The following is a 27,096-nucleotide window of genomic DNA, read 5'->3' as shown; positions in this document are numbered from 1 at the left end:
GTTGGCTCTGTCCCCCTAGAATCAAACATATCCATCCTCGACTCAAGGATTGTGGTAGAGAGCCTGCGTCGAAAATCTCCTAAAAAGCTAGGGGAAGAGGGGTGCAGATGTGCTTCTAGAAGCACTTGAAGAAATCCGGTGTCACACATCCTCTCTGGGGAACTTCTGCGAGGGGAAGTCCTTAAGGGCCTCCGAGAGCTCCTGATCTGTGAAAGGTATCTCTAGCTGTCTACTCATGCTCTGAGACAGTACTACTGAGACGTGGGTCCAAACTACCTCTTTGGCTGCAAGTACCAGGGGGCACTCGTCCTCGTCCTGAAACAAAATCTTGTAGAACTTTGTGGTCATCTTGAGAATCTCTTGTTGGCTGTCTGCATCTCTCAGTTTCTGCAGCTGCGACCCCGCTGACCTGTGGCATGAAAGAACGGCCTAGTCATCTTGTCACCGTGCTACACCCATGCAGCTCTGGAGGAATGCTAGGAGAATTCCGCACAAGGGGTCTTCGTGTCTTGGAGGTCAAGCTGTGCGCACTCGTGCCTGTCTGCAAGCCACCGCAACCCTGGGTCTTGCTCTCTGAGATGCTCAATAGAGGCTAGGTTTTGCCTTGAAGCTCTCTCGTGCTCCTGGGGGAAGTGGCGGTGATGCAAAGGTTGGGACTATCCGTCTTCCCCTCTCATGGCTTCCATTTTGAAAGCTTGGGGCAGCTTCAGAGACACTCTTTGGAGAGTTACACCCTCCTCTCGTGATGAGATTTCAGCTTAGAAGTAGAGGTTGGAGGCCCTCCACAGCTCCTCATTGGGATAGTTTTCATATTTTTGCAGAGGTGCTGAAAAACTTTTGGAGGAGGCTTTGGAAATCCCTCAGAAATAGAAAGATCACTCTCTTCTTTGGATTTTTTTTTGGTAGGGATTGCAGTGAACCTGTGGAGATCCAGGTTCGTGGCTAACCCAAATTGTCCTCGATGCCACGTAACAGTTGGGTCGTTCAACATTGCCTTTGAGAGTGTAGGCAGGCGAGGACGATCTGGAAGGGTGTTGCCAGGATTCTTTGCATATTTCATAAAACACCCTTCTTCATGACCTTGGGATCAGTGGCATGGTTATCTCTTACTGGCCCTCAGGTGTTTTTCGAGGAACATGACTTAGAATCAACATAGTAGCTAGTCCCTACTATGCATGATGGAGTTTATGGTTTTCAACCTTGTGAGTGACTATCATGAGATTGAAACTGCACTATGTTGTGTTTTTAGAGGATGAGTTTGGGAATGTTCCTAGATTCATCTAGGTATATGCTTCTGCCGTATTAGCGGACATGCAAATTTCACCTTGTGAAGTTTTCGTCCAAGTTGTGGCCTGCTGGTATTGTGATAATTCTTTCTATCTTAAATGGTGCGTTGCCCTATCAGCTAGATTTAGATTTAGATGCTCGTTGGGGAGAGACTAAAATGAAAATGTTTAGACTTCACAAGCAGTTGTAGCTTGAATGAAGAGATTTCGGACTACCTTTTGATTAGCCTTCTCCTTTAGTGCTAGCCTTCATCATGGCTGAGTCTGCCCTTCACCTCCGGAGTGCCTACACCCCACTGTTGGGCGCTGATGACGTCAGTGGGGATGTCATAGTAGCTAGTCCCTGCTATGCATGATGGAGTTTATGGTTTTCAACCTTGTGAGTGGGCTAGCATTGCAGCTTGGTATATTTGGAGGGCCAGATGTACAGAGGCGATGGAGGGTTCACGGGTTCACCCTTCCCAAAGTCTATGGCCAGTATATGGACTGATACTATACACATACCGATGGCCATCTGGGCGAGCATGCAGGGATCCTCCAGAGCATCTATAGCCAGGAGAGATTTTTTTCAGAGTTTGGAGAGGATCTCCGTTCTTCTCTGAATCTTCTTCAGGGTTGAGGTGGCATTTCAGCCTCCACCTTGGATTTTTGTTAGCTTTTTTTGAGCTGTTTTTTCTTTCATGCATGTCATGATGTACTCCTGCATTTGAGCTTGCTCTTGCGGCTTTCATTCATACTTAATGAAGTGATCTTTTTGGGGAAAAAAAAAAAGCCCTCAATTGATTTCTTTCTTGAGTTAAGGCATAGTGTTCAATTGCTTTCATCCTGTCCATTTGAGCCTCCTGTAAATCCAACAATCTGTTTTTCAAGGCTGAATTTGGCTGCTCATCCATTTTAATTAACATCTGCAAAGCTGGAATCTCAACTTCTAGAGGTATTAAAACCTCTTCTCCAAGTACCAAATGAAAAGGGGAGAATCGAGTGCCTTCTTTCACCGCGATTCTGTAAGCCCATAGAGCACCAGGCAAAGCAAGATCCCAACTCTTCCCATGCGACCTCATCATTTTGCCTATAATATTTGAGACCTCACCATTGAAATGCTCATTAATTGCATTGCACTGAGGATAGTGAGGAGTGGCATACCTGTGCTTGATTTTTAATTTGCCATAAAGCAAGTCCATGAGTTCACTCCTGAAGCCATGCCCTCTATCAGACACCAACTCCAAAGGCATGACATAGCGGCAACAAATGTCCTCATACACAAACTTACAAAAAGATTTAGCATTTACAACCCGTACTGCTCTTGCTTCAGCCCAACGGGATAAATAACCCACAATAGTGAGTAGGTAGCAATTGCCTCTTGCAGTCATAGGCATTGGACCGATAGCATCAATTCCCCACTTCTCAAAAATATTAAAAGCAATCATCACATTCCTTAGTTCAAGATGTGAAATTCTCTTATCCATTTGCTGACATTGGACACAAGACCTGCACTAATGATGAATATCCCTTTGCAAAAGTGGCTGTACAAAAGCTTTATAAATATTTTAACCTATCAGCACGTGGGGGGGAAGGGCGAGAGGATGATGAAGAAGAAGCCGCCGCTTTTAACAGAGGGAGGAGAAGAAGAAAGAGGTGGAGAGCTAACGGAAAGGGGGGGGGGATGGAGGGGCGAACATGAAGAATTGGGGGGGGAGGGATGAAACTGCACTATGTTGTGTTTTTAGAGGATGAGTTTGGGAATGTTCCTGGATTCATCTAGGTATATGATTGGGGAGAGGGAACAATTCAAGCTGAGGGGGGGAATGGAGGGGCGAACAAGAAGAATTGGGGGGGGGGGGGAGGGATGACTGGGGGAGAGGGAACAATTCTCCTCCCGAGCGTTGCACTCTCTAAGCTCCCTAGCTTCTCGAGCCTCGGTCTCTTTGAGCTCCTTGGCTTCTTTGGCCTCACGTTGTCTGAGCTCCGCCTTGCACTGTCTGAGCCCCTTCGCTTCCTAAGCATCATGCTCTCTGACTTCCCTGGGTTCCAGAGCCTCACGCTCTCTCCATTCCTTGGCTTCATGGACCTCTCGATCCCGGAGTTCCTTGGCTTCCAGAGCCTCACAATAACGGTCTTCTTTTGCCTCTCGAGCTACTCTCTCACGCTCTCTGGCGGTCTGCTCACAATAATCCCACATCACTGGAGCTGAACCATGCAAGTAAAGAGACTCTCTAGCTATTGTTGCTACATCTCCATCATGGTTTGCATCATGGCCATCATAGCAAAAACTATCATCAGGGTCTCTACGGTCGGGTTCTATTGTGGTGAGGCCTAGGAAGCGAATCCGGCCTCTCCACCAGTGTTGGACAAGGCACTAGTACTCATGGTGTCCTTTCCGGTTCTTGTCTATGCCATAAAATCTCCAGAAAGAAAAGCTAAAGCTCTGATACCAATTTGATAGGGGAAAGCCTACTCACCCTGTCTCCTACTCACTACTACCTAAAATGATAGAATAATGCACTCAAAACACAAGTGGAAACATGGAGTGAGTGTGAGAGTATGAGGGAAGAATATAATGGCCCTCGAAGAGGAAAGAATAACTGAAATCATGTCTTGCCCAAGGGCCTGAATACAACTATAAATAATTGAAAGATCTAAAAGTTGTATGGAGGGGATGAACTCTCACTACAAAAGAGGAATGGAAATACTACATGGAGGGGCTAAAGCCTCATTATTGAACTGAATGCTAACGGAGGGAAGGGACTTCTCTGATGCAAAACCCTAGCGTGAAGCGCAAAAGGCCCAACAAAGCAGACTTTATAGAACCGCAGACAATGTGAGAGCGTGCGGGGGGAAAAGCAGGAGACATCCCCCACTCTCAGGGAAGTAGTCAAAAGATGCATTAGCGGACAGTCCCGTACTCCAGAGAATGAGACTTTCTTCAATGTTCAGGAAAATCGCCCAAAGGCATGGGGATAGAGCACCCACAAGCAGACACAGCAGTAGGAGCCGAAGCTGACACAGCGGTAGGACCTGGGCGATCAATGGGACCGGCAAGTTCTCATTTCACTACTACACCCACATGGAGATGAAGGAAGGGGGAGAGTCCAACAGCCCGTCAAAGCTTCTTTTCATGGGAAGCTCAATTTTCTTCGGTATGATAATAAGATTGAACCTTTAGTGTTGTTTTTGTGGCTCAATCAATTTGAAAGTTATTTTTCAATTGTGCCTACGAATGACAATGAGAGATGCATTCTCGCATCGATCCACCTCACAGGTGAGGCGGTCACTTGGTGGCTCAAGTGGTTGAAGAACCACTATGATGCAAACTAGGAGACACCTCTTTATGGGTGGACGGAGTTTGTGAAAGATATTAAAACACGTTTCTTGCCAGCTCAGTACTTGGACAGACTCCAAAGCCCATTCCAAGAGTTGCACTAGGGGGACATCGAGATGCTTACACCAATAACTTTACTTAGGTGTCCATACAGTTGTAGTTGAAGGAAAGCTAGAAGGTGAATAAGTTTCTTTATGGGCTTTGTACAGACATCTAGTTGTATGTTCGAAGTTTCTAGCCACGGGATTGTGAGAGTGCGTACGAGCTTGCTCAAAATTTTGAGCTTATGCACATGGTCAAGGATCCAAGTCGTTTAACAGTAAGAAGTCCCAGGACTCCACTCCAATAGAGGGTGGGAATGGGCAGCAGAAGAAGAGTTGGTTGATGAAGGATAGCAACGGCTATGGTGGGTACTTGGATGTAGCAACGTGAGCAACCTTTGCCAAAGAGAACCGATGCTTCCATTGCCATGTGCAGGGCCACAAGAAGCAGGATTGTCCGCAATTCCATAAGCTTCAAGCAGAAGGAGCCATGTTAGGTGGTTCATCCACAACTTTAACTCCTACGTGGACAACATGAGTGGTGATGAAGGAGCTTGAAGATCCAACAGAAGGGGGACATACGGACGTGGCTGCCTGTGTGGCAACCTATTGATGTGGCTGCTTGTATGGTACTCTGAGGATGCCCTTGACATCCCCTTCGGCTGAAACTTGAACTAGGATATGAAGAGGGCCTCCCAGTATGATGAAGGAGGTGGTTGATTGTGGTATACCTGGCTCGTGAATCCTGATCTGATGGAACTAAATACCTGACTCATGAATCCAAATCTGACAGAACTAAATCCCAAGGCCTTCTGCTACCTTCTGATAAGGATCTCATTATATTCCTCCCTCATACTTTCACACTCACTCCATAGTTCCACTTGTGCTTTGAGTGCATCATTCTATCAATTCAGGTAGTAGTGAGCAAGAGAGAGAGTCAGTAGGCTTTTGCCTATTACATTCATTTTTTGTGATAAAATTAGCTGAACTTATCTTAGAGTAAGCCTGACCCTAATCTAGACTAGCCTACACGAGAATTCTATGCCCTATGCACTGCCCACTGCTTCAATTACATTGGCCAAGCTATAAGCAGAACTGACAACAACGAACTTGGTCGGTTGCAAGACCAAGTAGGATGCCTAAATTTGGTTGGCCTTGGTTGGGCTTCTATGCATGGCCCTTTGTTGGGGTTGGTTGCTTTGATGGTTGTGTGGACTTGTCTACCTGGCCTTGCTCACCCTCTGGACTGCCCATAGTTTTTAAGTAAGAATGGATGCATATTGAAGGCCTCTTTCCTCCCTTATTTGTGGGGCTCACAACAAGACCTGCTTCCATGGAATGCATGCTTGGTAGGCTAGACTCCAATGGACCATGCAGCAATGTAATAGCATACAATTCCCAGCAAGAATGAGTCAAAGAATTGGTATTTGAATGGAGTTTGCAAGGGGCATTATTTAGGGCAAAGGGTTTGCCAAATTGTTATTGGATGGACTGAGCTGTATGTTGCACGAAGGGACACTAGGAATTGTATTCCAAATGGTAGAGAGAGAAGGACCCCCTCAACTTCCTATAATAACCTTCCATGACAAAATGAATCCCATTTGTAGACAAACATACCAGTCAGTCATCACCATCTTCCTCCTTTGTTCCCTTATGTGCAGGGAAAAAAGGACCAGCACACATCATCTGTCCTCTCTTACCTCTTGCATGATTGATAAGGCTCAAAAAATGAACTGGGTATATCATTCACATTACTAGTACAGACAAATTTGAAAGGTATAAATGTTGATAGGCCATGGACATGTACTTACTGTAGGAATGGCTGTCTCTAATTGCGATGACTGCACATGCAAGCTGAAGCTCCCTAATGTGAAGCTTCTGGAAAGACTCGCACATAATTAATCTCTGTCCATACCCGTATTGCACACACGTGCTGAAACTGCGCCAAAGGTTTGAAGTTTATATTGATGGTGGCCATCAAGGCTGAGGCTCCTTCTTAGTGATGACTGACAAAGCTATTGGATAATGAGTACCTGTCCATTTTACCAGTACACAACGTCAGCTAGTGTAAATATTGATATTTTTTCCAAGTGTGAAACTCTTGGAGTGTTGTCTCTGTCTTGCTTGCAACTTCCCCTTAGTGATAAAAAACAATGCCACTAGCTGCGTGTCAGATTCAGTGTATTTTGCACAAAAATGGTAAACAATCTAAATATCGAGATTTGAAATTTCATAGAGTGCAGTATGTACTTAATCCTCTTTCAAATGAAGGACGATGGCATCGTTGTGGTGGTTTTATCTATGGCAGGCAAGAATCATGAGGCTAAAATGGTCAATGTTTATGCTTGGGCACTGATCACGACATAAGTGTTGCTTTGCTTGCTAAGTATGTCTTCGTTTTGTTTTTCATTAAAGTTTTTGTTCACCTCTATTTTTTTTCTCTTTTGCTTTCTCTTTTATTTTCTGTGTAGATTTTTGGTCTTTAGAACAACAAAATCTAAATTTGTATGATTGAACATATTCTAGTCTTACAAAGGTATATATTATCTATGGCAGGCAAGAATCATTAGGCTAAAATGGTCAATGTTATATCGACATGGGCTCAATGGAGAATGATATATGTGGCAGGAAATGCTGTTCTTATTTGAGTGTCTTGTAGTGGTTTGTAATTTTGATTCATTTCGATAATTTGATGCAGGCTCTGCTTGCATCAAGGAAGTCAAATGCTGCTGTTTTCTCTGGCACTTTTGGGGCACTTGTGTGCGTTTTCATCAGCCTCTGCCTTTAGTACAAGACAGCTTTTAGAGGAATAGCCTAGAGTTCTATAATGATCTTCATTGAGCTTTCGGCTTATCATCTGGAATGACCTCTTAACTTTGTTTCACGTCTGGAATTTTTGTTCTGTTGCAGGGCAATGACATTCATATCTGTGTTTTTAGGCAGGACATTCCACTATATTGATGGTATATTGCCTTTCAGGTACCCTTGCATCAGAATTTAAGATTTCACTAAAAATACTAGCAAGTCACACAAGGTATTTGGTATGTTGGATCAAGTAGTAGCAATATCAAACAAAATCATGGGAAAATAATAGCTCTTTGTTGTCTTGATAGTTATTTTTTCACCGAATACATTGACTTTGTGGGTTTGAATTGCCCTGCTGGTTGGTTTACAGCCTAGGAAATAATGAACTGCCACTTGATGACCTGGCTGCTGTTGTTCTTCTGGTAAGTTAAACTGACAACAATCATATTCTTATTTGTTGTGTTCATGAGTGCTGAAGGGTGATTAGCACTTTTGTAGTTACAACACTTTCAGGTTTTAGGCTTACTTCTCTAACCTGAGCGACCACAATCACTCCTGGCATGCAACTGGGTGGAGCCATTGCCATCTTACATAGCATGAACATGATTTTGAAACCTTCGACTAGTGCAAGAAACAAATCACATGTTGCTAAACTTGTATAATAGATGTTTTTTTTTGGATGATTGAAAATGAGAGTATATATTCTATCTAATAAGACCCCGTTGTAAACATATACCTATCATTTCAGCCTCAGAATTGACTGTTCTTAAGAATGGTTCATGCATATCACATGTTTACCTTCAGCACACTGTAGAAAATTTTGATTGATTACTGTAACATGTGATAATGACTCTTGATCTTGTTGTCTAGTTGGAATGCTGCTATTTAGTCATACGAACATTATGCCATGGCTATTTATGGTGCTTCACCTTCGGGAAATTTAAAATAGAAAGAGGAATGCAGGGCTACCAGCATTTTCATTTTCAAAACAACTCCTGTGTTTTTTTAAGATATTCAATTATGAAGCAGATTTTGAGAAGGGGGAAAAGAAGGGCAAGGCAATATTACCAAGCAATGGTCTTAGAGATAGTATACTATTTATTGGTAAGAGAGAGCCAAAAACAAAGCCCACAATTCCACTTGGAGACCAAGTCCAAAAGAATGACATACTAACTACGGTGGCACACTAAACATATTAGGGATGCTTTTTTGTATGTGGAAAAAAAGTCTTTCTCATAGATGAAAATATGTGAAAGTAAATACAAATAAATATATGTTAAATTGAGAAGATAATTTGTTCTGCTTTCTACTTAAAATCCAATGCATTGGTCATGGATGTATAAATGCTGTACTGTATCTGTGGTTTTTACACGATGAGATCACACCATCCTGTTATGGTGATGGCACCTTTAACAAGGGTAGCCACAACTGACACGCTTTACATATATAGCCAGTCGCATTGGGTGACAAGATGCTGGAAGCTAATGCTTGATGTGGACTCCAATTAATATGGAATTATCATAATGATGAGGGCAGATCCTCGCCCTCAATAAAGTCTACCAAAAAGAGACTAAGAATGGAAACATTGCGAGATGAAGGAAGAACCATCCGAGACAGTGGAAAGAGAGAGAAATTGAGCTTCATGTCCCAAGCCAGAAGGCCCAAATCCTTCGTCTATTTCTTCATCCCCTCAAAACAACATTACATGACTTAAATAGGCTAAGCCTCCTTTGCATCCTTTTTGCCCCTTTATTGCTTCTTGTCTTTCGCTAGCGGTCTTTGTCCCTTCAGCCGACCTTCGCTTGGCAGTCTTCGGCCTTCATCTGTTCTTCGGCATTTCTTCGCTCTCGCTCTTTGGCGTCAATACAGTGTTCGGATCCCTTCGGCCTTTGGTGTTAACACCTAATTTCTTTGTTGAACCCTTAGGGTTGTTAAGAAATAGGGCTTGGTGCTACCTTTACTTAATGGATCAGTTCCCACCTATTAGCATGGCTCATGAGATAAGATGCTCTGCACATCCACAATGTTTCCATATTCACTTGTAGGGTTTTCCCTACAATTCCTAGTACTTTCATACAGGCTTGGGGGGTGGGCCTAGGTATGTGAGGGGATAATGTTAGATTTTTAGAAGGACAGAACAAGATTACATAGGTTAAACCGTAGACTTGGATATAATCTTCCAGAATGAATATATCTTTTAGTATATTCATTTTGAACCCTACAATTCACAATTTCACATGCAGCAGAAGTACATATTGAGCTCTAATTGCTATTTTCAGTTTGAAAAAAAATTGAGAAGTCTAGCCTGATGGCCCTATCAAGAGATTTATGCATTCATCAGAAATTTCATGCTTTAGTGGTGCAGATTCCTTCCATTATCATCTGTTTGACCAAGCTCTATTTCTTTCACAATGCAACTCTTGATTGTTGATCAGTTGGCGTAGATGGATGCTTCATTCTTACTAGGGACAAGATACTTCCAAGCAGCATTTAGATTGCATGGATTGCCAATCTCGTTATTTGGTTATGGATGCAGCCTTTACTGCCATTTTTCACCAAGCAAAGTTTGAGAAGCTTGGATATTTCTAAGTGTATAGTGCTGAGCATCTAGAGATTACTGGTTAGATAGATAATCTCAATAAAGCCCTAATAGAATTTTTGTGGGTGTGTGCTGAGTCCTGCCAGTCACGAAGATCTCCAAGTAACCTCCTCAGCCATACACAATCTACTGTGGCAGTGAAGGCTGCACAGTACTCAGCCTATGGTAGAGGTCAACTGTGGGTTGTCTCTTACTTGACCAAGATATACATGACATGTCTCTTCTTGTTTTTTGGTCTCTTTTGTTTCTTAATTTGTCTGTTTATTTTTGCTTAGTCACTTTCTTCCTTTCTTCTTTTTTTACTTTTTTCTTGTTATCATTCCCATTTGTTTAATTGACATATTTTAGTAACGACTGGGTTTGACCAAGAGATAGTGGCTTGATCGTGTGCGTGGCTCCTTTTAGTGAGCTACCTACTATAGTGACTAGAAACTATGGTGGTTGCATTGGATCTATTTGTTGTGTCCGCCACCTAATCTGTTCCACTATGCTCAGCTGAGGCTTAGCTACCTGAGTCTAGCTACCTTGGCCTGCAATGTCTTCATCATCATCAAGGCTAGTGCACACACTTTTTTTTTGTGAAACCAGTAACTATATTATTAACATATTTTGGAAAAGCAAATCTCACAAAAAGGCTTTGCGACTACTTCCCATGCAGTCTATTTGTTCTCCTAAGACTCATGGGGGACTGAATATTCTCAATCTTCAGTTTCATATGTTGGCAAGAAAGAGCACTATGATTGCTGATTTTTTACAACAAAAACAGCCATAGGCTAGTGCACACACATGAAAATGCACGCACGCGTGCACACACACACACCTTTTTTTTTTTTTTGGTGAAACCAGTAACTATATTATTAACATGAGATCAATGTACATGATATTAGACTCCAAAAGAGAGCCTAATGGAAGAACTCAAAAACAGTCAGAAAACACTTCAAGGCTAGTCGCATCCAAGTCCCTCGCAGCATAGCTATCATGTAAAGATTGCTTGAGGGACATTCTGAAGATGCATGTTGGGAGAACAGAGACGATGCATAGAGAGTAATCTGAGACTTTTCTTGCCATGTTTTGAACGCCATAAAATTTCCATGATAGCTGACATAAATGAAACCAGATCTGTCTTAGTGAACATAGTGAGAGGCAGATAAAATTGTATGTATGCTATCAAAATGGATTGTGTGATTCGCAGACGAACATGTAATGCCCCAGCCTAGAGGATAACCAAGATGTCGAATGAATTGAGAAGCGGGGACAATTTCCCCAGGCCACAGAAGGTTGTGCCATTCCTGTGCATGTAATGGCAGCAATTTTGATTTCTGAAAATTTACCCGAAGGCCAGCAGCCAAACCATATATGGAAAGAGCATGCATAATCATGGACAGATCAGCCCGAGTATTTTTTGGAGTAAAGAATGAATCATCAGCATATGCCTGAGCAATCATGCTGCGACTACCAAGAACCTCCAAACCGTGCATCTGGTCAGTGTCCAAGAGGTGATCGAGATATTGAAGCAGTGGATGAGTGGCTATGGCAAAAAGTAAAGCACTCAGGGGACATCCTTGCCTGACAGAGCAAGCAAGAGTCCAGGATGGAGAAATATCTCCTGAGAGTATACAGGCAGCTTCACTATCTTGATATAGCCAAGTGATGAGCTGCTGCATTTTTGTGCCAAAACCCAATGCTTGCATAGTCGATGAAATAAAATCCCACTGAACAGTATCAAAGGCTTTGGCAATATCAATTTGCAATAACAAAACATCCTGCTGTGTATATTTAGCATATTCAATTCCAATGTAGGCATTAGCAATGTTATCGGTGATGTGCCTGTGCGGGACAAAGCCATATTGAGCAGGATGCAACTCATCATGTAAAATCCCCTTTAGCCGATTGACAATCATTTTGGTGGTGACTTTGTAAATTACGGGCATAAGAGTGATAGGTCTCCAATCTGCCAAAGACTCACAAATTTGTTTTTTGGGAAGGAGTTTAACAAGACCTCTCTTCCATGTGTCCGGCATTTTCTGATTTTGCCACGCAGCATTCACCATATATAGCAATGAATGCTTCAAAATAGGCCAGTAGGCTAGAAAAAACTCTACTGTTAAACCATCCCATCCAGGGGATTTCCATCTGCCACATGATTTGATCGCATCTGACAGTTCCCTCTCAGTAAAGGGTTCCTCTAATTCCAAAGCTTGAGGAGGGGAAATGATAGGAGAAACATGTTGCAACAGTAAATTTCGTGCAAGCAAAATCTGTTGCGAGGGAGGAGCTGCAGAGCCAAATTGCTGAGAGAAATGATGCACACAAACAGAAGCAAGCTGTGACCGTGAAGTAGTCCATGATCCATCGGGCATAAGCACTCTGCAAATTTCTGTTTTGATTCTCCTTTGATTCTCCTCTGATGTAAACTTTTGAAATTTTTTTTGGAAGAGCAACCTTTATCTGTAAAGGCTCTTTGTCTTGCTCTAGTCTCCCATTTTGCCAGTTTCCTGTGATCATTTAGTTTGAGACAATGTCTGGCCTGGCATAGTGTTGTTTGCTCATGCAAAGACAACGAACGATGATGACTGAGTTCAGTGAGGTCTTGACAAGTAGATTTGGCCTGAGCAATGGTTTCCCTCAGAGTCTTCATGTAAGACTTGCCATAAACTCTAATCCGCACTTGCATTTTAGAAATAAAAGAATCCCAGGCACCATCAACATTGAGATGGCTGCTAGAGGAAAGACAATGAGCTGCTTCAGTAACCATTGCCTTGAAATCAGCATGTTGCAAATAACTATTGTTTATGATTAGATGTCTCCTGTGTGGCAATATATCATCTGGCATGTTATGAAAAGTTAATCGCAACCATAGTGGTGCATGGTCTGAATGCACAAAGGCATAGTCAATCCACATTTTGCATGTGAACTCCCCATTTTGTTGGGGAGCAACACTATACCATCGATCCAGACATGCCTGATAGGCGGAAAGAGCATTATGTTGAAAAGTGTAGCCCGGTGACAAAGGCTGCAATTTCTTCCAAAGGTCAACCAGATCCAGATGCAGAAGTAGTTGAGACCATGCATGCCTTTCAGGAGATAACATATGGTCATGTCTGGAGGTGTTGTCTCCCTGTTGTGGAGCATTATTGAAATCCCCACATATGTAGGCATGATATCTCCACGGATATTGTTGCATGGCATCCCAAATTGCAGTTCTTTCTCTAGAGGACTGAGGTGCATAAACTGAAGCAAATTCAAACACCTCTCCTCTAATAAGGCATTGGAGAACAAGCCATCTGCCTTTGTTGTCATTTAAAGCAATGACTGGTTGAAGCTCATGTTTGATCAGAAGGACAACCCCTGAGAAAGAGTGCTCCCCAGCTTAGAAAATATCATATCCACAGTAGTGGCCTGTCTTGCCTGCATACATATGTTGGTTGTGTTCTTGTAATGCCACTATGTCAGGCTGAAATCTGTTGATGTACAGCCACACAGATTTCCATTTCCTACTGTCACACATGCCCTGGACATTGAGTGTAAAACATTTGATGTGAGCAGTCATATATACAGGTATTTATAGTAATGTAACAACTATGTACAGCCTCAAAATTTATGAGGTCAGCCTTGCATTTCTATCTCAGGGTCGAGACCTCGCCCCTGAGAAGAAGTAGTCGCCTGAGAAGTAGACAGCAAAGCAGCAACCTCTTCTTCAGGGAAGAGTGTTCTGCTGGCTGTTACTGCAGCCCATGTAATCCCAATTCCTGTATTTATCTCTGGGGTATTCCCGCTAGAAGAGGCACCATTCCAAGTGCGGGGGGGTGGAATTCTTCGAGCAGAAATAACTTTTCTTGGACTCTGCCAGCCATCAGTTGAAGGTTGCTATCCTTTGGTCGAGGATTGAATAACAGGAGGTGAATGTGATGTGAGATTCCCATTGGGAGCCACTGGAGCTTTGCCTTTATCCTGACTCCCAGCAGGCTATCTACTGCTTTTATTTTTGTTGGCCACTGGAGTAGGAACATCTTTAGTAGGCATGGAAACTGGCAAAGTGGCACGAGGCATTTTATGTAGATTCATTGGACACTGTGAAGCCATGTGTCCAAACTTTTTGCATTCAAAACAGGCCCCTGCAAATAAACCCCATTTGAGTTTATAAAAAGCACTTCCCATGTTCACATTATTCACCGTGACTGAATAAGACTCCGGTGTGGGATTATCAGTATCCCAGAGAATGCAAAATCTGTTTGAGTTGCCATTTGGCCATGGTGGGCAAACCACTTTACCTAAAGATGCTGCAATTTTAGGCAAAAGCGAGGCCATACATTGGGGGAAATCAACAACTTCAACCCAAACCGGGCATCTGTGTCGGATTAAAGCCTGAAAGTCCCTTGTGGGAGACCATAGCAAGACATGCACCATTTGTTGCCCAAAAAAGAGAGGTGAATGTTCCAAAAGCATTTGTCTGTGGATCTCATCCACCATGATAACCTCAAAAAAGCCCCTGGCTGCATAGTGTACTTTACGAACAAAAGAGCCAGCCAATGTGCGTGTTAGCCAGTTGCCTATTTCTGCAGCAGGTGGCATCCGGCCTGGAAAAAATAATATGACTGCATTCTTGGCATATTCTCTGACCGGATCCACAATTTCATCGACCTCAACCATGAGGCCAACTGAAGGAACCAAGTCTTTCCACTCTTTTCTAGTATCTGCAAATCCTTCATGCATTACATCATATACCAGTTGAGCCTCAAGAGTCTCATGTATCGGGTCATGCTAACCCTCAACCTGCTTTTGTTTCTTGCAGGGAGCCGAGCGCTCCTTTTGAAACGTTTTTACATATGAATACTCTGCCATGACTTTGTAAGAAGGGGAGCTTGAGAATGAAGTACCTGTAAAAGGGTAGTGAAAGCCAAAAAAACCAGTCCCACAGGAAGTCCACCAGAGAGGATAAGAAGAGTATAGTGGGGAAGGAGATAGCAGAGGGAAATGTAAGATTTTGCCTGGAACACAAGACGGTTAGAGAAGACAGCGGAGCCCAAAAAACTCCAAGGATTTGTATGGCTGGAAGTACGGGACTGTACGGATAGAGCTGCACGGAGGGGACAGGTGTACGGAAAAAACTGTGAGAAGAAGGTACCGGGCTTTGTACGTGAATTTGCAGAGGTGAAACGGGAACTGACGCAGATGTACGGAAATGTACAAGTGTACGGACGGTGTACGGGTACCGTACAGCTGTACGGACGGGGCTGCACAGGGTTTCTGAGAGGGACGAAAATAGATAGTGGCGTAGACTTCACTTAGAACACACGAAACACCACGCGAGCAGAGCACAAAGACCTAGGGAACTGTGGAAAAGGAACGGGCCTGTACGAAGCGCTGCGGACAGAGTGGAGCCTGTACGGAAGACGCCGTACAGTCTGTACGGGTAGCCGTACAGGTGGTACGGGACGGTGCAGAAGGCACGACGGTGGCTGGAAGGCTCCTCAGCTCTCCTCGACGCTCCTCTCACCCCACACACACACACACACTACTACACACACACCTACACACCCACGCACCCACGCACACACACACGCACATGCACACTCACACACACACACGCACTCACACGCACACTCTCACACACACACACACATACGCACGCATGCATGCACACACATGCAAACCCAATATAGTTGCTTATGCTTGGGCACTAATTAACAAAATATCTGAATTTGTATGATTGGATATATTCTAAAATTACAAAGGTATATACTATAAAGATAATGAGCCTGCATTTACATAAGTTTAAGACTGAGAGACTTTGGGGCTAGATTTGAAGTCTCTGATTAGTGCTTTTCCATCTCTGTAAACAGCCCATTTTCCTTCCTTCCAAGGGTCCTTCACTTGGGTCAAGTTTGTGGATTTCATCTTGAGCTGACTTGGAGTGAGCTCCTCCAAGATCCATATCTTGGTACCTCTTAGCTTATTGGTTTGCTTGAGAACCTTGTTTCTTGCCATTTTATCGTTAAGAACTAATTTGTCTTGTGCTCTCTACTGGATGACACAAACTATATCTTCTAAGCCTCACTCAATCTGGGGGATTGTTGCTCCTATAGTATGGTCAAGCTTTTCTGTTAGGCTCCCATGCCAGCCCTCAGGTAGTCCTCCAATGCATAGGCTTCGGATACTAGCAGCCCATTTTTCATGTTCTTGTACTTCTCCATACACGTCCCATGTGTTAATTTTATTGTCCATTGTTGCTGTAATTTCATGTGTCATTGACTTGAGCTGAGTGGTAACCATGTCGTGGACCTTGGTGACCAATTGTAGAGCAGGTGTGTCGCTTCATTGTGTATTTGCAATACTTGTATTATTTACTGTTTTCCCTTGTTTTCCATGTTGAAGACTTTCATCTCCAACAAGGCAAGTCGAGCCTTAATCTCATTGAGCTTTTGCTATAGAAAATAATCCTATTCTTGTGGGTCCTGTGAGGGAAGGAAAGAGGGAGAAGAACAACCGGGAGAGAGTGAGAGAGAGGAGTGACACTAAAGATGCGGGTGTGAAGTGATGAGCCACACCACAAACTCATAGGTTTTATTGGGATTAGGTTTTTTCCCCCTATGACTGTCTTAAGACAGTCATAGGTGTCATATCTTTAATAAAGGGGTGGCAATGTGCCTTTACCCCAACAACCTCCCACCTAAAGGCCAATGTGCCTAAAGGGGAGAAAAGAATAAAAATTACAGCAATATACAGTTACTGTATACAAGACCATAAAATAAGAATGGTCTCATCCTAATCCCATGATGTAGCGGCAATGTGCAAACCGCTCTGTAGGCAAGCTCTTAGTGAGAAAATCTGCAGGATTATCATCAGTATGCACCTTCACAAGCTCAAGTCGCTTGTCTTCCGATGAAATGATATTTCACATCTATGTGCTTGGTCTTTTGATGAAAGACCGGATTCTTTGCCAACATGATAGCACTCTGACTATCACAATGCAAGACTGGCATATCTCCTGTAATGCCCAAATCTCCCACCAGCCGAGTAAGCCATATTGCTTCCTTGCAAGCCTCAGTGGCTGCAACATATTCAGCTTCAGTAGTTGATAGTGCAACGCATTTCTGCAACCGAGACACCCATGATATAGCACCTCCTGCAAATGTGAAAATATAACCGGTAGTAGATTTCCGGTTATCTGCATTCCCTGCATAGTCTGAATCTGTAAAACCATGCACCAATGCATCCTGCCTACCATAGCATATGCACAAGTCTTTGGTACCCTTGAGATACCTCAAGACACCTTTCACTGCTTCCCAGTGCCGCTTGCCTGGATTTGCCATATACCTGCTGATGACTCCCACCGCAAAAGCAATATCCGTACGAGTGGCAACCATGGCATACATCAAAGAACCAACTGCAGATGCATACGGAACCTTGGCCATTTCAGCCTTATCATCATCCGATCTGGGGCTGTCCTTACTGCTGAGTTTTAAATGTGGAGGCAGCGGGATACTAATAGACTTCCCCCCCTCCATTTTAAACCTCTGCAGTACTTTGTCAATGTACTCTTTCTGTGACAGAAACAAAAGTCCCTTGGACCTGTCACGAGTAATCCGCATGCCAAGAATATGATTTGCATCACCCAAGTCTTTCATGTCAAAAGACTTATGCAGTTGTTTCTTCAAAGTACTAATCTCCTGCTGAGATTTACTGGCAATCAGCATGTCATCCACATATAGAATGAGTAGCATCAAACTGCCATCCTTTGTCCGTTTGGTGTACAAGCAATGATCGGTCTCACACCTATGATACCCTTGGGACTGCATGAAGGCATCAAACTTCTTGTACCATTCTCTTGGTGCATGCTTGAGTCCATACAAGCTCCTCTTGAGCTTACACACAAGCTGCTCTTTCCCTTTAACAGCATATCCCTCTGGCTGACTCATATAGATCTCATCATGGAGATCTCCGTGAAGAAAAGCAGTCTTCACATCCATCTGACATAAATCCATGTCCTCATGAGCAACAAGAAAGCTAACACTGCTCTCAAAGTAGTCATCTTGACTACAGGGGAAAAGATCTCATCAAAGTCAATGCCCTTCTCCTGCTTAAATCCCTTGGCAACCAATCTGGCCTTATTCTCGGTAAAGCATTTGAATCCACGTTGACTTTGTAAATCCACTTGCATGGCAAAACCTTTCTGCCTGCAGGTAGATGCACCAAATCCCATGTATCATTTTGAAGTAGGGAGTCCATTTCTGACTGCATGGCTTTTTCCCACTTCCTTTTCTCAGTTCTTCCCATAGCTTCCTTGAAGCTGGAAGGCTCATCACAATCTGTCAGCATAATAAAATCAGCCACATTATTGGCTCCTGGGACAAACCTGTCAGGAGGCTGTTGTACACGGGTGCTCCTCCTAACAAAATGATCCGAATTAGGCTGCTGTCTAGCCTGTTCGTCATGCATGACGGGTGGCTGTACCACCATATCTGGCTGTTCTACAGCCCCATTTGCTGGCATATCCAGTGGTGCATCATTGGCAAAATTATATGGCTGATTTTCAGCCTGTATACCCTCTTGAACAGGGTTATCTGCAACAGCCTGCTGCTGCATATGAATGGGCATTCTTTGCTGTCCGACATCATCATAAACAACCCTCCTGTATTCCACAGGTTGCACGGGTTCTTTGTGTACACTATCCTCTTTAAAGATGACATCATTGCTGCGTATAATCTTCCGTTTAATGGGATCCCACAACCTGTACCCCATTTCACCTTCGTCACCATAACCCATAAAGATGCATCTGGAAGACTTTGGCTCCAGTTTGGTGCGCAGTTTTTTGCGTATATGAGCAAAGCACTCGCAGCCAAACACACGTAAGTGCTTATATGAAGGTGGCTTGCCAGACCACATCTCCTCTGGCACTTTCAACTCCAAAGCCTTGTTCGGCGACCTGTTAATTATGTGAACTGCTATTTGCACGGTTTCTGCCCAAAAGCCATGGGGCAATGCAGCATAAGACAACATACATCGAACCTTCTCCTGAATAGTTCGATTCATCCGCTCACTTACACCATTTTGAGATGCATTATGAGGGGCTGTGAGTTCCTGTTTGATGCCCTTAGCTTCGCAAAACTGCACAAAAGCATGTGACACATACTCACCCCCATTATCGGATCTGAGGCATTTCAGCCTGCGACCTGTCCGATTCTCAACCTGAGCGACAAACTTCTTGAAAGCATCTAAGGCATCGCTCTTATGCTTCAAGAAATAGACCCACACTTTGCGTGTGGCATCATCAATAAAAGTAATGAAATACTTTGCACCCCCTAGTGATAACTGTGGCATCTCACACAAATCAGTGTGCACTAGATCAAGCGGTGCTCTATTTTGGGGAGTTCTCCTCTTATGAGGAGTCATAGAATGCTTGCCAAATATGCAATGATCACAAGTAGGCAAATCTGAAAATGAAAGAGACGGCAGATAACCCAAACGTGACAGTTCTTGCATTCCTTTAACGGACATGTGTCCCAACCGGCTATGCCACAATGAAACCTTTGGCAGCTCGGTTATGGCAACAACATGATTACCTACACTGGAAACATAAAGAGGGTACAAGGTATCACTCTTATAACCCTCAGCCACTACAACCTGGCCATCAGTAATCACCCATTTGGAATCCCCAAATGTGGTGTGGTAACCACTATCATCTAACAAGCCAGTGCTAATCAGATTTTTCTTGATTTGCGGCACATGACGAACACCATCAAGCATAAATATGCGTCCATTAGGGAATACTATCTGTATACTGCCAATCCCTGCAATCTGACATGCATAGTTGTTCCCAAGGTGAACAACTCCATGAGTACCTGTGTAGGAAGTAAACCACTCCCTATGAGGAGTAACATGAAAAGAAGCACCTGAATCCAAGAGCCAGGTGTGCATGTCATGGCCATCAATAACCAAAGTATGTGCAATTACAGCAGAAGAGCATAAAACATCATGTCTGTCACTGTCATTGTCCTCTGCTGTAACATTCACTGCATCCAAGTCATCTACCTTGGCCTTGCCTTTGCCTTTGCTTCCACTGCCTGCATCCTTTGCTTCAGCCTTCTTGGCTTTCTGATCCCGTATAAACTTGAAGCACTTAGACTTCACATGTCCCTTCTTGCCACAATAAAAGCATTCAATATCCTTTTTGCCACGGGACTGACTGCGGGATTTGGACTTACTAGCAGATCTCCCCTTCTGCTGAGTCCTGCCTCTTTCCTGTACCTGCAAAGCATTTGAAGATTTGCTGCCCGCATTATTCTTCCTGCTCATCTCCTCCATAAGGAGAGAGCTCTCCACATCAGCATACATAAGAGTGACATTTGAATTAGACAGGGTGGTCTTGAAAGTGTCCCAACTCTCAGGGAGGGTACACAACAAGAAAGTAGCCTTGAACTCCTCATCAAGGTTCAACCCCTGTGCAATCAGCTGTGTAAAGATGGCATTGAACTCACTCAAGTGTGAGGTCACAGCTGTACCTTCCTTCATGCGAAGATCAACCAGCTTCTTCAACCAATACACCTTACTGGCTGAACTCTTTTGGGCATACAACTCTTCTAGCCTCTGCCATAGGCCATAAGAGGTCTTTTCAGCCTGAACATTGAATACAAGAGAATCACTGAGAGTAAGCATGATAGCAGCCCTCGCGGACAAATCTAGCTCCTCCCATTCGTCATCTGACATCCCAGATGGCTTGACACCCTTCACCCTTATGGGCTTAGAAATCTTCTTCAGCAGAAGTACATTCAAACACTGTTCTGCCCATAATGCATAATTGTGTGCCCCTTCCAATTTCTTTATGTTCAGAATTGATGATTCACTTCCCCCTGATGCCATATCAGATAAGGAAAGTACCTGACTCCCTGTAAGTCAAAAATGACTGAATAAAATTCTGATTTCTCAGAAAAAACCTGCTCTATCAAGAGCCAGGAGCACTCACAATAGTGCTGTTTTTACTGTCAAAAAATCTGCAGCAAGACAGAAAAAAATTTCCCTCCAGTTACTGTACCTTCTGACACACTGTACCGTGCTCAAATAGGCATAAAACAGTAATTTCAGAATGCTGCAGCTGTTCCACAAGTGCTTTAACAGTGCATCATCAGCTGACGAAGCACAAAACACTGCTGTCCTGTTCACTTCTCCCACCTCAGATGAGGTATTGCACTGATTTTATATGCATAAACCACTTGTCATACACTGTTTTGTTCACCAAAAAAAAAGCTCCAGACACTTCAGCTTGTCACAAACCTGCAACAGAAAATGGGACAAATCCCAAGCAATCACCCTTCTGCCAAGGGGATAAAAGGCATCTGAAGGTCTCAAACAGTAACCCAAGTGCTCTCAAGCAAAATCTGGGCAAAAGCCCCTTGATTTGACACCTGTACCAAGTGAAAAACACCTCAACACTGAGGTAGCATACAAAATACAGCGCTCTTCTGGCACTTTCACCTGACAATGCAATGCATAAACAGCCCTGTGTACACAATAACAACACAGATCCCAACGTACAAACACTGAAGAGAAAATCTTTTGAGCACTGTCAACGACGGACAGTTAGGGACCGAGTAAACTCGATGCGCCCTGGCCAAGCGTGGCTCAATTGAGATTTTCCAAGGTGTCGTACACAAAATGTGACCTGCAGAAATGTCACTGAATACACTGCTGAAACAAGACCAATGTGGGCTCCCTGGCTCCACACTGCCTCAACGCATACACTGCATAAGCTTCCAGGCAAAAGCCCTTTGAAAATGTCACCCAAAAGCTGAGATTTGCACTCAGCAAAAGCATAAAAATCCTCTGCAAAATCAAGGCATTACCTTCCCGAAACAAGATAACTGTGCAACCACCACAACACTGTGGTACTAGTCACCTCAAGCACGAGGGACAAGAGTGTTCTTGCTGTACCTCAAAAAACACAGTTTGAAGGACTGAACAGCTGGGAATGCTCTCTCTTTGTCTTCTTTCCCCAAAGAAAAAGAAAAAAAAAATTGCTGTACCTGCTGTACTTTCTGTGCCTGTGTACTTGTGCAGGGTACCACTGTACCTGCAGTACCTGTGCAGGGTACAGATCCAAATTTTTTTTTTCGAAAATGCCCTTCTCTGATGCTGCTCCCTGACGAAAATTTTTGACGCAGGTCCCTGTACGGACGGCGGCGTCCATACAGTACGAACACCTGTACAGAATCCGTACGGCGGTACGGACGGCTGTACGTCCGTACACGCGCACGCCTGCGCGCCGCCCTGTTCGAGGCCCTGAGGCTGTAGCAGCTAGCTGTTGCTGTTGCAGCTGCTAGCGTTGCTCGGTGCCGCCCTGCTGCAGCCCGCGCTGCGCCCTCGCTACTGCCCGCGCTACCCCGTTGCAACCCGCGCTGATGCCCCTCGCTGCCGTTGCAGCTGCCCGCGCTACGCCCTCGCCTCCCCGCTGCAGCCCATGCTGCCTGTGCAATGCCAAGTTCCGCCCACGCTGCCTGAGGGCACGAGTCCCGAAGGGGATAAGGAGGGGTAGAGGGGGAGGTAGGCAGGGGTGGGGAGGGAGAGATGATGGCTCTGATACCAGTTGTGAGGGAAGGAAAGAGGGAGAAGAACAACCGGGAGAGAGTGAGAGAGAGGAGTGACACTAAAGATGCGGGTGTGAAGTGATGAGCCACACCACAAACTCATAGGTTTTATTGGGATTAGGTTTTTTCCCCCTATGACTGTCTTAAGACAGTCATAGGTGTCATATCTTTAATAAAGGGGTGGCAATGTGCCTTTACCCCAACAGGTCCAAACCTATTGAGTCTACTTCGTTGTCTTTGGTAGTCCAGAGCATAAGGAGAGGGAGGGTAGGTGGAGGTGGTGATGGCAGCATACGATGGTCATTCTTTCTAAGTCGGGTGGTAAGGGCAGCAGCTGTTTTTTTCTTCTGTTCCATGTGGCTTAGACTGCAATCATTGCCCTCCCTGGCTGTACTTAATCCCTTGAGCTTGGCTGGGGTTCAGGCCGAACTCAGGGCCTGGGGCCTCTGTGAAGTGCCCCTTGACGCTCGTTTTGCTGGCGGCGATGCTGCTTTCTTTTTCTCTTGGTGGCGTTGGCATCTCACATGCTAGGCGGGGAAATAAGAAGTGCTAGCCAGGCTAGGTGGAGAGAGAGAGAGAGAGAGAGAGAGAGAGAGTCTGTGATATGATATGATTGTATTAAAGTCCTTTTGAGACCCTCAGGATCTATGGGACTGGTGACCACTATTAAATTAATAGTGGTCCATTACAACCATTGAAATAAAAGTCTCCTAAATCTTTCTACATTGTGAATATCTGCTGGACTATTTTCTGTGCTAGTCTGAGAATTTTGCTGCGATGTTACAAGATTTCTTTTAAGTAGCTTCCAAACTTGTGGCTTGGCTGTTCCGATAGATTCTTCAGATTACACCTATTGTTGCCATGGCTCTCCGATATGTGTGCGTATGATCAACATTTTAGGAGTATGTGCTGCTCCTCTTCTACCTCCCCTGTAGGGCAGATTTTGCATATCCTCGCCTCCCTTGGGATTTTGGGTCGTATCCATCTACCCTTCTCCACTTCTAGATCATGTGAGCTGGTCCTTATTTTGCATATTAAATTCCTTTTGAATATTAAGATGTCCTCCCCATAGCTGTCCATCAGGTTGATTTCCCATTTGAGAACTGCATTTTTGTACCTGGATCATGCCATATTTTCTGTATCATTTTCAGCGTTAGTAAATCCCTGATTTCACATGATTCTTCAGGTATATCACCCGCCTTTATCCCTCATAGTTCCATCCACTCCTCCCCATTTTTGTACCAGCCCATGGTCTTAGTGGCTTCCATTGCTTTATGTGGTATCCGGTGTGCATCCATCTTCTTAACCTTGTATGATTGTATTAAAGTCCTCTTGAGACCCTCAGGATCTATGAGACTGGTGACCACTATCAAATTAAATAGTGTTCCATTACAACCATTCAAACAAAAATCTCCCAAATCTTTCTACATTGTGAGTATTTGCTGGACTATTTTCTATGCTAGTCCGAGAATTTTGCTGTGATGTTCCAAGATTTCTTTTAAATAGCTTCCAAACTTGTGGCCTGGCTGTTCCAATAGATTCTTCAGATTACAACTATTGTTGCCATGGTTCTCCCCCCCTTATGTGTGCGTATGCTCGACATTTTACGAGGATGTGCAGCTTGTCTTCTACCCTTGTATGGCAGATTTTGCATATCCTAGCCTGTTGGAGATATCATAGCCAAAGAGTGTGTTGGTGTGATGTGTTGGTGTGTAGTACTAGGTGATCTAGTACTAGTTTATGTGTGTGAGTCATGTGTGAGTGCCACGTGTCATTATGGTTCTTATCCCATATGCACTAGGTGCTAGTGTGTGAGTGAGTAGCCTATATAAGGCTTGTACGTCACTTATCTTGTCATACTTGATGAATGAATGAAAGCCTTCTTCATGTCTTCATCTGAGCATCATTTCCTCACACCCTAACCTTCTCTCTCTCTCTCTCTCTCTCTCCCCACCATGTTTCTAACATGGTATCAGATCCAGGTTCCATAGCTACCACGTCACCCTAGCCCTAACCCTTATTCAAAACTCTAATCCAGTTTTAGCCTCCATATCTATAGCTGCCTCAGCCCTACTCTATCTCGCTGCAGCCCTGCTTCATTCTACTTCTTCCTGCAGCCTTTAGTCTCGGTTTTCTGGCTCCTTCACAGCCAGCCACCACCTCATCTCCTGCTGCCTCCTTTGTCCTCTCCTTGCGAGTGTTTTAGGAGTTTATTTTCCTCTCCTTGCTTGCTGTCGGCAGCTTTGGCGCCCTGAAGGCTGGCTGGTCAGCACTTTCTTCTCCACGTGAGGGTTTCTAGGGCTATTTCGAGGCTGTTTCAGAGCTTTTCGATGCCCATGTGAATTCGACAACCTGTGAGCACTTTGTGCAGCATTTCGAGGCCTTCGGAGGCATTTCCGACATGTTTTGAGCTTGCTGCTGCATAACCGCCTTCAGAAGAGGCATCTCCGAGCTGCTTTGAGGCCTTCACCACACTATATCAGCTGCCTTCTGCATCAGATAGCTGCTACAGCATTTCGGAGTGCTCTTGTGAGCTGTTTTGAATGGTTTGGACCTGTTGCAGCACTCAGTTTCACATTTCGAGGCATTTCTTTGCTGCTCTCTGATTTGGATTCACATTTGGAGCATCACTAGGCATTTAAATCTGCTCTTTCGCACACGAGGAGATTGCTGCGCTGTTTTGAAGACCGTGACCAGCCCATTTCTTTGCTGTTTCTTCATTTTAGCTTGCTGCCTGCCTTCACGCAAGTCTTTGCCATCATGACTTTGTTGTCTTCTTCTTCCTTGCTTGTGGAGAAGTTTAAGGGGGAAGGTTTTCCCACATGGCAAACCAAAATGCAGGTGCTCCTTATGCGTGAAGGAGTTTGGGATGTTTTGTAAAAATTTCCTCATCTCCCAATTAGACAAATGTGCCTTTTTGCATTTATTTTGGAAGCTGTACAATGCTGTTAAACCTCGTAGAATCCTAAGTTCCACACATGCATTCCACCTGTAATTATCTGTAAGATCCAGCCCTACATATTTGTATGAAGCTGGTAGCAGATGCCACTAGCCGTGGCGCTGTGAGCCCATTTGACAGTCCTGCCGTGCTGAGCCAGTTGGGAACTAGAGGTCGCCATTGCAGCAGTTGTGTTTGAGAAGGTGGTCGTAGTTGGGGAGGCTGCTGCAGGTCGTCGAACCTTGGGAGCTCGCCGTTGTGGAGCTGGAGGGAAGGTGTAGAGCATGTGGTTGCATCGAGGTTGCATGTGTTGAGTCATCTGTTGGAGTCATCGAAGGTGCGCTCATTGGTCGAGGACTAGGATGCAAAGGAGGACGCGGTTGGCGTGGACGTCGACCTAAGGCCATTGCAGCATTTGGAGCTTAGGAGGGCACTTGTTTGGTCGAGTTTGCGAGGGTGAGTTGGTCGTTTGCGTTCGTTCTTACACTGCCATGCAGAGGGAGGCTCAGGAGGTCGTGGCTGAGGTTGGTCGTGAAGAGGCTTCTCACTTCTGTGCAACAAGTGGTGTTGTAGGTTGGCACAGTGAGGAGAGATCCGTGTCTCGCTAGCTGCTCCGCTCCCGCCTACACCACCCCCTCGCTCCTTTGTTCCCCTCTCCATCTCGTGCCTTTTGGTCTCCTCGTCCATCCTAAGCCTCACCATAATCCTTGCTTCTTGGCAGCTGTAGCTATCGCAGCTTAGCGGGCTAAAGACCGACCTTTAGCCCTTGTTTTTTTGCATTTTGCACATTTTTGGGTGCTTCACCAAGGCTCCTCCAGGCCATACGGTTCCAAGGAGCAGCTCACCCTGCTCGCTCTAGCTCGTAGAAGGGCAAAGGAGCTCTTTGTGCGCCTTTCTCCAGCCCATACGGTACCAAGCAGCAGCCCCGCCCTTGCTCGCATGAGCTCATAGGTGTGGGGTTCCCTTCGTGCCTTCGGAGAAAGGATCAAGCTGGGTGGCAAGCTGAGCTCCATTCCAGCTACCAGCCCGCCTCGTGAGATACTTTTCTTGCACAAGAACCTGCGTACAAGTGCTCACCACTTTCGAGGGCAGCTCAAAGTCTGATTAATTGCTTTTTTCTGTAGATCAACCTTGACAGTGACCCTTGGTCTAGCAAGAGGGGATCAAATGGCAGATATTGTTAAGGTTTTTCTCTCTTTGGAGGAAAAGCAACAGGTTCAGAGTGCAGTGGAGGCTCTTCAGGATAGGGCCCTGGTAGGCCGGATTGTTGGGCTTACCCCCTCGAGGCGACAGATTCGGGATTTGCTCAGGCGAGTTTAGCCCTATGGGATGACCACATCCAGGAGGTCACCATCTATGGGAGAGGGGTCTTCCTTCTCTAGAGACCACCTTGTCACTTGTGGAGCAGAGCCCTATCTTTCTTGGTCCTCATCTGGTCTTCCTCTTCCCTTGGTACCATGGCTTCACAATGGAGGACATGGACATGACTCACCACGTATCTCGCTTGTGGTGACGCTCCACTTTCTG

At 44.7% G+C, this 27,096-nt stretch overlaps 1 protein-coding gene across 2 annotated transcripts in view; it reads left to right on the top strand.

Annotated features, from left to right (window-relative positions):
- The window catches only part of LOC147885756 (GDT1-like protein 1, chloroplastic), a 135,568-nt gene that overhangs the window by 18,359 nt on the left and 90,113 nt on the right, over positions 1-27,096 (top strand). For both annotated transcript variants that reach the window (XM_087396921.1, XM_087396922.1), the window contains exons 4-6: positions 7,345-7,406; positions 7,557-7,625; positions 7,822-7,873. In XM_087396921.1, coding sequence (XP_087253047.1) covers positions 7,345-7,406; positions 7,557-7,625; positions 7,822-7,873 — 183 coding nt within the window. The remainder of the gene's footprint in view (positions 1-7,344; positions 7,407-7,556; positions 7,626-7,821; positions 7,874-27,096) is intronic.

The sequence above is a fragment of the Dipteris shenzhenensis genome, chromosome 25, assembly GCF_047967505.1.
Source record: "Dipteris shenzhenensis isolate YYH24624 ecotype China chromosome 25, Dip_SZ_1.0, whole genome shotgun sequence".
Taxonomy (NCBI): Eukaryota; Viridiplantae; Streptophyta; class Polypodiopsida; order Gleicheniales; family Dipteridaceae; genus Dipteris; species Dipteris shenzhenensis.
The sequence above is the reverse complement of the archived record's forward strand: the minus strand, read 5'-3'. Positions and strand labels throughout refer to the sequence as shown.